Source organism: Trachemys scripta, chromosome 21, assembly GCF_013100865.1.
Source record: "Trachemys scripta elegans isolate TJP31775 chromosome 21, CAS_Tse_1.0, whole genome shotgun sequence".
Lineage (NCBI taxonomy): Eukaryota > Metazoa > Chordata > Testudines > Emydidae > Trachemys > Trachemys scripta.
In genome coordinates this window covers 10,297,641-10,310,392 of record NC_048318.1, presented here as the reverse complement: position 1 = coordinate 10,310,392, position 12,752 = coordinate 10,297,641, and the positions used below count along the sequence as shown (strand labels likewise).

At 43.1% G+C, this 12,752-nt stretch overlaps 1 protein-coding gene across 1 annotated transcript in view; it reads right to left on the bottom strand.

Moving 5' to 3' along the window:
- CLMP (CXADR like membrane protein) overlaps nt 1-11,881 on the bottom strand; it is a 71,085-nt gene extending 59,204 nt beyond the window's left edge. Inside the window, exon 1 of the mRNA XM_034754668.1 lies at nt 11,481-11,881. Coding sequence (XP_034610559.1) covers nt 11,481-11,628 — 148 coding nt within the window. The 5' untranslated portion in view covers nt 11,629-11,881. The remainder of the gene's footprint in view (nt 1-11,480) is intronic.
- Nucleotides 11,882-12,752: the final 871 nt, after the last annotated feature.

Genomic DNA, 12,752 nt, shown 5'->3' with positions numbered 1-12,752 from the left:
TGTGAGATCCAGCCAGCACATATCTCATAAATATTCTGAGTACTGAAGGACCCAACCAAGATTGGGGCCCGACTGTACTGCATTTTGTACAGACACATTGTAAAGAAGAGTGTTCCGGCCCCAACGAAGGCACAGCCTTAATAGTCAAGAAAAGAGTACAGTGCACAAGCGGATGAGGACCAGAGACACTATGTGAATTGGTCAAGGTCTGTAGGAGGGCTGGGAACTGAACCCATCTCTCCTGGTGTACATTTTTTTTTTTAAATAAGGGCCTCAGTCTTTCCCCCTTACTACAGATTGACACAAAGAAGAAGGATGTTTCAGTGGTTAAAGCATCCGCTTCAAGTCCCTGTTTGACCACAGACTTCCTATAGTCCACTAGCATGTCTGTCGATCTATGCTGGGGAACACCCTCCCAGCTGCTACAGAAACATACCCACAGGTGTGATTCCCAACTCCTGTGGACATATTTGTGCTAGCTGTCATCAAGCTAACATGCTAAAATAGTATTGTCGCTGTAGTGATGCAGGCTAACAGCTCCCAGTATATACCCACAGGGTTCAGGTGGGTTTGTACTTGAGGTAGCTAGTACAGTGCTACGGTTACAGTTACACTACTATTTTTAGCACACCAGCTCAGCAAAAGTATGTCCACATATGGGAATCACATCCCTGGCTCACAGTGTAGCCACAATCTCTCTGTGCCTCAGTTCCCCAACTACAAAATGGGAATAATAGCACACCCCTACCTCACAGGGAGGTTGTGAGGGTAAATACAGGAAGACTGTGAGGTGCTCAGATACAACAGTAAAGGGAGTATTATAAGTACTCTACATGGATTGTTTAGACAGTCCCTGCCCAAATGTGGAGCAAAACAATAAAGGGAACAAACATATGGAGCCCCAAATTAATTTTCTTGGGGGGGGGGATTCTCTTAATAAAACTATATTGTGTCATTCATGTAGTCAGAACAGTATCTAGTGGCAACGTGTCCATGTTATAAACCCCACCGTCATCTTTTATACTAATTGTTGAGCAATTTTAGCAGGAAGCAAGGGCCAAATCAGACTTCTCCTCTTCCCCTTTGAAGTCATCCCTCCAGATAAGAGTTAATTCACATCAGTATGAAAAGCTTTTCTGCCTATTGTAATGATCCCCATGCATTTATTTGGTGGCCTTTACTGATTCAGCTATGTGCATCTGGGTATATTCCAGGAAGTATTAGAACAGAACACAGCAGTGGTTGAAGCAGAAAATTGGGAGTCAGGACTCTTGGGTTCTACATTCTCAGCTGTGCTGCTCAGTCACTGTGTGGTCTTGGGCAATGGTTTGTGCCTCACCTTAGCCCTCTCTAAAATAGGGCAAATAACACTTCTTCATCCCCCAGAGAATTGTGAGGCGACATTAATTAGCTTGTACGCTTGTAAAAGGTCTCTTAGTTCCTTATTATGAAAGATCTATAGGAGTGGAAAGTAGCAGTCGCGTGGCACTGCTGTTCGAACAAAATCCGTCCTCTCCTCCTCCTCCTCATTATTCTCTTTTAACTGTACACACCTTTCATTTTCAGGAGGGCAGCCTCCCTCTGCAGATGCAGCTTGCCTGCCCACAAAATTTGCAGTGACCTTTTTCCACAGACAATTAAGCTGCAAGCACAGATCTGAGTTCCTGCCTCTCTTCCTAGTCAGTTGCGGGGACAAATCAGCTGTAACCACACACACTGTGATTTGTGCCCCAAATTAATTTTGTAGGCACACACACACAAAAAAGGGGGGACAATCTACATCTGAGAGAAAGGAAGTCAGGCTGGAAATGCACCCATTAATGTGCAATGATCCTTGCAGGAGAGGGATTCTGGCATAAACAAGTGAAGCCCTTGCCCTTTAAGAGAGGTGATGAGCTAGAAGAACATTTGCCTTCCAGAAACAACCCAGCCCTTTCCTGGAAAGGAGGAAGGTGCAGATGAGGCTTTCAGAAGATAACTTGTTTCATACCCCTGTCCAGTCATCATATTTACCATCTGCAATATATTTTCCAAACATTAACCCATATGTAAGGGAGAACTGACCCCTTTTTACATATTGGAAACTGAGACACAGTGAGGCTAAGTGCCTACAAAAAACTTGAGAAGGGTTAGGCTGCTAGCATTCTGAGACCACTTCCTGTTATGCTCACCAATACTGTCTCATTGTTTACTTGTCTTCCCCTCCATCTGTCTGTCTGAATCCATCTGTTATTTCTTGTTTTATACTTAAATTGTAAGCTATTTGGGGCAGGAACCATTTTTTTGTTCAGTGTTTGTACAGCACCTGGCACAATGGAATCCTGGTCCATGACTGGGGCTCTTAGGTGTTACAATAATACAAATAATAGGTGGCTTTCCCAGGAAGAGTCAGCATCCAAACCAGCATTAAAACTCCTGTCTTGGAGTCTAGTGCTCTTACCACTAGAGCTCTGCTCTGACACAGCTACCATTCCAGCCTGTACTGTTGGGGAGGGGAGGTATAAAAGGGAGGAGATGATAGCCAGGGTAAATGAGAGGTATAATACACTGTGTTCAACTTTTTTCTACTAATTCCCGTTCCCATTGCTGGCAAGAAGCCCTTAGGGGACACTTTTAATTTATTCACTTTATACACTTTATACATTATTCATGTTACCTTTCCTGATTGCCCTCCCTTTGAGTCTTCCGAGTATCTATTCATAACCGTGTGCGGGGAGAGTCCCAGAGCCCTAACCCTGTAAGCCCGACCGAGCCTGAACAATTAAACCGCAGTTTTGCAGCCCGAGTCCCGCAAGCCAGAATCAGCTGGCACGGGCCAGCCGCGGGTGTTTAACTGCAGTGCAGACATACTCTTAATGACCTGACTTCACCCAAGCCTCTTTGCTGAGACACTTTTGGAAACTAACCATTTTCTGAAAACAGACGAAGAACCTGTCTGAAAAAGACCCATTCATCTTTGAGACAGGACGGGCGCCAAGTTTACACTGCAGCCGGAACGCCTGTGCTTCATAACACACGTGCCAGCACACTCGAAACACACAGGGAGATGCACACATAATACACACGCAGTCACATGTGCATAAGTTCACACACGCATCATCAGTCATTCCTGCTTGCGTGCACAAGATATAGCCCTGGCCACCATCTTGGCTGACACACTATGGATTGAATCACAGACCTCCAGAACTAAAAGCATTAACTGCTGCAGCTTGAACTACAACGCCCCTGCCAGTGCTGTAACAGGCACTTTTCCTCTGGGGATCAACCACAGAGACAGAACCTGAGCATGACATGAGCGCACACACACACACACACACACACACACACACAACGTGCACCATCATGCAATAAATACATTGGGGCCAATCCTGCAGTCCTTACTCATGCATAATCCCAGTTAACTTTAACACCTTGTCCCTTCCACACACACTGAAAGTTTTATCAGGGTGCTTGTTTACATTCTTTCTTCCCCAGACAATTCCTGAAGATTCAAATAATCCCCCAATTCCCAGTTTATCTGTCCTCCTTGTAAAACCCCTGTATTTGCCATGAGGGAAGCAGAAGTATTTGTTACAATCATGATGATAAACAGAAAGAACTCTCCTTTCTTAGGAGTCAGTTGTGCAAGATTGGACATTTCTGGGAAGCGGTGCTGCAATTTCACAAGGCTTCTTTCTAAACAGTGCCAACACCCCACAAACAGATGACAGATTACACGAAGGAGACATAAAAGCAAGGGTCTGTGTGGGGGTGATGGAAAAATGCCAGCTATTTTTCTATGGACAATTTAGAAAAGTTTTCTTTTCCTTTTAGTTTCCTGTGATTTTTTACCTCTAGTAAAAATCATTTGACATTTCAGTTTTTCCTCCTTTTACAGTGGCAAAATGGGGGAAGGAGGGAGAGAGAGAGCGAGAGAAAGGGTGAAAGAATTTTTTAAAATATTTCTTTTTGTTGAAAATCTGAAAAATTTCATATGAAACAAACATTTTCATTTAGAATACAAAGGCCATTTTCTGTAAAATATATATAAATGGAGACTTTTGGACCAGTTCTACTCTATTTCTGACCAGTTATAAAAGGTCCTGTGGTGCCTTTCACAAGGAGTGTTAACACGGGTGTCTAACCAGATTTCGACACAGAACTAAAAGTGGCAATTCTTCAACAAAAAAACTTCAAAAATAGACTCCAACATGAAACTGCAGAATTGGAATTGATTGTAAACTGGACACCATCAGATTAGACCTGAATAAAGACTAGGAGTGGTTGGTCATTACAAAACCTAAACCTAATTTCCCCCTACTGTTACTCACACCTTCTTGTCAACTGTTTGTAATGGGCCACTCTTATTACCATTACAAAAGTGATTTTTCCTCTCTTGGTATCCTGCTGTTAATTGAATTGTCTCGTTAGACTGACCTCCCACTTGGTAAGGCAACTCCCATCCTTTCACGTGCTGTGTATTTATACCTGCTATTGTATTTTCCACTCCATGCATCTGATGAAGTGGGTTTTAGCCCACGAAAGCTTATGCCCAAATAAATGTGTTAGTCTCTAAGGTGCCACAAGGACTCCTCGTTGTTTTTAATTACATCAGCCACTTTGAATTGCCCCAGCAGTTTCAAATGGATAGGTTGCTTTTCTTCACTTACTTTCCTAACAACGCACCGCTGTGTACTGTTAAATAGCTTCCACGCCTCACCCTAGATGTAAATGCACGTCATTGGTGGATGGAACAATTCTATGAATTTGTATATGTTTGCTTGTTTCCTTTAGGTTCTTTCCCGTGACATAAATGTATATCTGTGGCTACTTCAGATTTATTCTTACTATTATATTGTACTAGTGCTTAGCAGCTCCCATCATGGACCAGCATCCCATTGCACTAGGCATTGAACACAGAATAAAAGGATAGCCCCTGCCTCAAAGAGATTACCATCTAAGTACAAGACAAGCGACAACAGGTAGATAAAGACAGACAGATGGGGATGCATGAGGAAAGAGTGAGTCAATAATGCTAATGCTTACCAATTATAACTTTTCAAAGGAACTCAATAAATGGAATATTCATGGCACCAAGACGTTACCGAAAGATTTTAGTCAGTTAACTAATGAACTGGAAGATGAATAGTAAAACAAACAAACAAACAAAAAACTTTTTAATGAGGGTCCAGCAGTCAGGTCTATTTAAGATCACATGATTTTCTTTGTTGATCTTACATTTCTATAGCACCTTTCATCCAGAAGGATCCCAAAGCATTTTACAATACGTATACAGATATAAGATGCATAACTTCCCCACCACATAATGCAGGAGCAGGCTGGAGTTTGAAACACATCAGCATAACGATATAGGAGACATATAGAATATTTTATCCTGTTGAAATTTCTGGGAAAAATTGTAGGTAGGAAAAATGCAAGTACTCAATTGGAATTTGACAATTACAACACTATAGCCTTGTGAGAAGTTCTATGGCATCTTTAACAATACATATGACAACTGTAGTTTTATGTTCTCTCTGAAAGATGGTGTCCCCAGGACCACAGCATGCCAGACTACCCTGCTGGTTCAGTACTATCTCCGACACCACTTTCTCTAGCATTCGGCTTTCCTTTGCAGATCTCCCATCCAAATTCTGACCTAGCCTAGTTTATGAGATCTTCTAACTGCTGTAGGTTCAGGCCTGTGCTGTTGAATATCGAACAAATCCTAATTTATCAAACATGCAAAGATCACTGTCTTTGATTCTAAAGAAAGAAAAATATGTCAGCAAATAAGAGAAACGGGAACGTTTATTTGTTAAGAAGAACTGGTGACCCTGCCATGTAGCGCACATATATTACAATGATGGGAGCATTAGCAATGCGTGGGACGGAGAGATCTAAAGCACAGACCAAAACTATTCCCCATCCTGATTAAGTTTAGTTTGGAGGTAATGAGCCAGATTCAGAGCTGGTGTATGCTAACATCGTTTCGCTGAAGTCAAAGGAGCTATGCTACACCATCTGAGCATCTGGAACAGTATGTAGCTGAGAAAAGGAGATGACAGAGCCAGCTCAGAGTTTGGGGGTTTCTTAATACCCACTCCCCTTCCCTCTCTGTTAATTAATGTACAACTCTTTCCTGTGCCCATTAAAACCAATAACTTCCCCCACTAGGAGCGGGATGAATAGCCTTTATGACAGACCCCTGATCTGCTTTAGTGTTATCAGGCTTGCAGTTCCTAAATGCATCAGAAAAGCCTCCATTTTATGCCAGAAGATGCATCCTGGAACTCTGGTGAGTATATAAGAAACTGCACATCCTCTGTCAGACCTGATCACTCCATTCTGGGACAGCTGTGCTCATGCCAGCTGGCACTAGAGGGATTTTCACCATAACCTTTTCCCATACAGTGAGACTATAGGAGTCTTGGAGTTTGATTCACTAACCGTGGACCCTTGGGACAACACTGAAATACCTCCTTGATATCAGAGATTCAGTGGACAGAGCTCAACACAGTGCAATGAAATTAGACCAGACGCAAGAAAAACTCCTCTTTATTACACACAGTCAGTTTGTGGCATACGTTGCCTCTAGAGACTGAAGTGTGATCTAATATGTCCCAGCCCTGTGCTCCTGCCAGGAGTTCCTGAGTGTTAACTAGATTTTTTTCTTCCCCAAAATATTTCTAAGGGGTTTTGTCCATTTTTTTTTTCAATTTTTCATCAAAAACTGATATTAAATGGAGATATTTGGGGGATTGGTTGCAGAAAACAAACCAAACACCCATTACAGTTTAGGGGTTTTCAACAAAAACACAAAAAAAGAAAATACGTTTTTTTTCACAAAACTCTTTATTTTCACTGATATTTTTCATGGGAGGGAGCGGGGTGGGGGAGGGTGGGGAATTCTTGACCAGCTTTAGTTTTAACTTTTCTTTGTCAAGGATTCTCTGCATAACCTTGGTTGAGTTACTTACCCACTGGCTGCTTCCCTAGCTGTACAATAGGGATAACAATACTTACTGAGAGCGTTGTGGGGATTAATTAGCACTCATAAAGAGCTTTGAAGATGCTAAGTGATAGTGAATATTTGGAAGTCAGAGTCAAGATTATGATAAAGATGAATCACATTTCATGCTTTAAGGTGTTTATGGACAATGTTTAATGTAGTGTAATCACCCTGTAGTGCCTTCCATGACTGCTCCCCAGGTCTTGGGGAGAACCTGTGCGGCAACTTTAGGCAACACTAACTGTATCAGTTGATCAGGGAGCTAGAGAGAACTACAGGGTCTGTTGGTGTCCAGCAGCCAAATAAAGAATTCCCTTTATATTCATTACAACTTAATCCTGTCTCTCTCACCCCCAACGTCCCCCCAAAAGATAGTACATACAGCAGTTGCTCTCAGGCTGTGACCCAAGCAGAGAGCAGACTGGTCACATGGCGCGCCGCCGGCTCTTCTTTGCCTCCAGCTGGTCAGTCACATTAAAAGAAGCTATGAATACTTCCCCCAGATTAATTTTCCATGTAATAAATTTGCTGTAGTTCCGACAGGGAGGTTATCTCCACTGTGCAGATCTATGAGGCAGTTTATCTACTGATTTGTAAGTACTCTTGCCAAGTCATACAACATTGGTTTCACATCTCTCTGAAGCATCATGTCTCAGCCACTGCAAGAAGCAGAATGCTAGACCAGATGGATGAATGATATGATCTGGTCAAGCAAAGCTTATGCTCTTTTGGGTCTAGAACCCATCTATCTCTGAAGCTAGACACAGCCAGGGTGGTTGCCAACATCTCTTAAGTCTCTAGTATGGACACCTGGGAATATTTTCTAGCTTTGTGATTCACGAAACCTTTCCCAAGATAAAGGGATCAAATTTAGCTCTAGTATAAGTTAAGTCTAAAAATTGCATGTGCTGATGCATATTTTTACAAGCAATTTTTTTTGAATGGGGATATTTTTCAATGGGATGACAGTTCCGGAACTGATTGGAAAATGGAAGACAATTTTTGCAAAAAGCCTTTTTTTTCACTAAAATTTCATTTTGGCAGAATTTTTCCGTTCAGCTCTAGTGAAATGTTTCTACCAGGTTCCCTTCAGATGGGTACATTGAGGGGCCTCATTCTGTTTTGATTCACTCTATTGTAAATCCAAAGTCTTCTGAAGTCAATATAATTATACCAATGTGAAACTGGTATGATTTTTTTTTCATGTGAAAAATTAGCAAAAAAACATTTTTCGTCTGCCTCAGATTTTCTACAATTGGGGGGAGGAGGCTTTTTACTGAAAAAAAAAAAAAGAAATCTCAAAACTGAATTTTTTCACTTTTGGCACAAAAAATTCAGACATTTAAGCAAAACATTTTGGTTGTATTGAAAATATTTGCTCAACTGGATGATTATTTTCAGCTTTTAGTTGCCAAAAAGGTGAAAAAAATGAGTGTTCAGGTTTTTAAGAAAAGTCATAAAAAATGGACATTTCCCACAAACTTTTGCATTTTGACGACCCAAAAGCCATTTTTGTTGACAACACAATTTGAAAGCAAACTTTCAACCAGCTCTAGTGTGATTGAGATTGGAATCCGATGCCTCCAGAGCTAGAAACACTTCACATTTTCCTTCTACTTCTCTTTTTTCTGTTCCCTCCACCCACTCTCTGATTCATGCCTTTTGCTCATACTTTAAGAGCACAACCTCCCTTCTTTAAATCTCCCTTCTTCCAAGAGTCATTTGCTCCTGTTTCTCACCATTGACTCCCCTCCCATCTTTACCCAAAATTATCTCCGTTAGACTGTTTTGGGGCAGGGACCATCCCTCATCCTGTCCGTAAAGCACAGCATGTTTTGGCAGTGCCATAGACATGTTTAATAACAACGAAAACCAAACTGTGCTTCACTTCCCCTCGACTACCCTCCTCCCAGACCCTGCTTGTGTCTTTCAAATGCTATCCCAAGGCTATTCCCTTTGCTTTAACAGCGAGAAGAGAAGTGGGCTGTTGGAGCTTCAAAAACATAGTTGCAAGTGGATTGCTTTCGGCTAGTGAATGAGACTCTCCAGCCTTCCTATATCTCACCCTGATGTCTGGATCCCAAGAAGAGGAGCCATGGTCCCTTCTTATTTTTCTCTGAAGCATATTATTAGTGAATGGGGCTGGATTCCTCTATTTAGCTACAGAGCAGGTACAGTAGGGGCAGAAGAGACAAAGGACAAAAGAGGTGCAAGACAATTTTGTGTCTGAGATGAGAGGACTAGGAGAACTGGGTTCTATTCCCACCTTTGCTATGATCATGAGGAAGTCTCTTAACTTACCCCTCTGCCAGAATGGGGGTAACAATACTTCCAAGATTCACAAAGGGATGGTAAGGCTTAACTCATGCATGATTATTTAAACTATAAGCTCTTTAGGGCAAGGACCATCTTTCACTATAGGTAGAGCCCTGCAAATCTGCGGATATCCACAGCCCATGTTTGCGGATCGGATGCAGATGCAAATGTATCCATGCAGGGCTCTAACTATAGATACATACAGCACCTAGCACCATGGGACCTCTAGAGACTATTAGAATGCAAATAATCATGAGTTATTTGGGACTCTTGGATAAGGGTTTCTACAGCAATGCAAAGTATAAATGCAGCTAAGGCTTAATTCTGACTTCCTGTCTGTCCAACATGTGTAGCAACCTTAATAAGACTCAGTGGTTAAAGTGGGGGGAAATTACTCTCACTGGCTGGGGCAAGCAGTGCACTCCACAATTCCCCCTCCTTCTCAGCTACTGCACTGACCTCCCCTGCTACCTCCCTTAACCACTGATAAAACTAGGCTAGGTAGTGCCAACATGGTGGTGGTTCTGTGGCAGACCCAGTACTGACCCTTTTAAGAGGAGCCTGGCTGTTAGTCTTTACCCCAGTGCCTTTGGAAGGCCACGTGCTATCAGAGTCTCTCAAACACCCTCAGCGGGTGGAGACAGAGGGGCAGAGGCTAACGCACAGAGGAGACAAGCTCCTACTCGCACTTCTGCTGCAGACTTTGCAGCGTCTCTGAACTGCCTCCAGCAGTCTCTGGCACTCCAGCCCACGTCCCTGCAGAGGAAACCTTACACTCGAGTGACGAAAACCTTTGTTCGCAATTAATGTATGTAACAACTGATGGAGCAGGGAAAAATGAATGGAGCACATGAGTCGTGATTATTACTCAGCCAGCTCTACTGACGGTCTCGCGTCTCTTGGAGCCCTATTTAGAATGCTGACTAGTCTCTGTTTTTCAGACCTATGAGCCTCAGCAGACAAGACCTTCCATTCCAGCATCTCCATCTTCCCATCTCAAGCCATTGTGGTGGCTCTCTGACCTGCCCCCCAGAGTCTGTGGCACCCCGCGCTCCCCAGAGAGGAGGAGACCTTGCCCTCACACCCAACCTCAGTCTGCTGGCGGGGATCCAGCCATCACAGCCCACGTCCGGCCCTGACACGAGATTTCTCGCAGAGCTGTCTGCCTGTCAGTGAAATCTGGCAGGGGAATGGGGACAGAGGCTCGCTCATTGCACTGTGGAGCCTCTGGAGACCAGGAGCTGCTTCGGAGCCTGTCACTCAGGCGAGGTCCCTCAAATACCACAGGGCTGCAAATCCCTTCCTCCAGAGGTCTCCTCTTTAATAAACATCCCTCCTTCCAGTCTGCCTTTCTTACCCCTTCCTCCTCCATTCATTCTTTCACTCATCTTCCCTTCCTGTCCTCTGCCTCCCTCTTTCTTTTCACTCCTTCTCATACTTTAATTCCTCTCATCCACTCCTTGCTCTCCCCAGTTTCTCTTTTATCCCTCCTCCCTTTCCATCCTTCAGTCACCCCCTTTCTCTTCTCCCTCTCTCCTTTCTCCATCCCATATTACTTTGTCTCACTCCCCCCCTTCTCTCTCCTCTTTGTCGCCTTCTCTCTCCCTTTCTCTACCTTCCTCTCCTCCTCCCTTTCCCCATCTCTCTCCCCCACCTCCCTTCCACTTGCACTTTAACACATCTGTTTCTAATCTGAGCTGTCTGCAGCGTCTACTGGAAACAATAAGCTCTTTTTATTTTTTTAACCTGAAATTAAAATTCCTGGATGAAACAAAATAAAATTAAACAAATTTGACACCATTCCTGGAACAAAGACACTTTCTTAACCTTTGTTTTGTAAAGAACAGTCAAACCGCTAAATAGTTCACAGCTTAAAACCGCTACACCTTTTAAAAATAAAAATAACTCACACTATAATGAGTAGGTTTGATCGATACATATGAAAGCAAAACCAGGTTTAAAAATTCTCCCGTTTCCAAACCTGGTAATAATTAAAACAAGAACAACAAAAACTCCAACAACAAAATTAAGCCAGTCAGTCTCTGAACTCAACAGACTTTGCTACAAGTTTTTTTCTTTGCAAGAGCTTCTCCTTTGCTGGTCCCTGTGGCATTTTCCGTTGCCCAGAGAAAGCATATGTAAGTTTAATTTCCATAAAAAAAGCCCCACTCACCTAAAAAGAGGATGGAAAGTGCAGACATTCCGTCTCCAGGAGAGAGAGAGACTTTTCCTCCCTTTTTCTTCCTTTCTCCCAGGAATGGTAGGCAGACCTGCACAGAATTCAAAGGAACGCCTCTGGAATGCACTGAGCGTAATTGCATCCATGTGCCAGAAAAATAACCAACTTTGCTCTTTCTTGCCTTCTGCTATTCATCCCCTTTCCAGTTTCCATCCAGATTTGATAGCAGATTTTAGATATCTCTGCCTGCTAATTCAGGCCCTTGAGTTTCTGGAAGAGAAAAGACAGAGGCAGTGCAGCAGGGAGACACATCTATGGCTGTATGGAACAATTTTGCATGTCTGAAAAGAAAAGGAGAGAAGAGGAGAAAAAAATACACTGTGCACAATGTTAACCACATGGCTGCCTCCCAGGACAGCCCCTCCCTACCATCAACTGGGATTAGCATTGAAGGCCAGTCATGTGGGTGAGATGTACTTCTGGCAATAATGCAGTTCTACCTTCTAAGGGGAAACAACCAGTTTTCTCTAGTGTCAAAATAGTTAAGTTTGGAGACAGTCAAGATTCAGCCTGGAAAAATTAGGCACTCATCACTCAAGGGCCAGAGACATACACTCCCTTGGAAAAAATACATGCACTAGATAAATAGATAGACATCCACATACATACAAGTGTCATTGTCATCGGCAGCAGAGAAGCTGCAGAATTCACATTTATATCCCCACTCAGGGGCATTCCCAGGGTGGTGTGGTGGTGGTGTTTTTTCCCTTTGAAAGCACAGTGTTAATTTCCTAAGGAGGAAAAAAAAACAACAAGCAAAACAACTGAAGAAAAATTGATTCATTTTGTGAGTTCCCTCCTTACTTTGATTACCACTGAGAGCAAACAGGAGGGGCTATTAGGGCCCGATCCTGCAGATGGAGCTGCAGGGGCTTGCCTGGAGCTCCACTGATTTAAAGAGGGCTCTGTGTGGGGTGCAAGACGCTGCCCATGTGAACCACTTTGCAGGACCCGGCCCTTGGCTGACAGGGGGAGAGACAAATAGAAGGCAACCAGATATTGCAATGATGAAGGCACAGAATGTATGTACATAGGTCTTTATAAGGTCAGTCATCACCGTGGCAGCCTCTAGACAAACAGATGGTTTTTTTCCCCTCGTTCTGATACCTAGATTTAAATTACTGTCTCGGTGGGGTCACAGCACTGCCAGTTGAAGCCCTGCTTAGCTGATGCTGCAGCCAGTTTTTCATTCATGTAATAAGACTA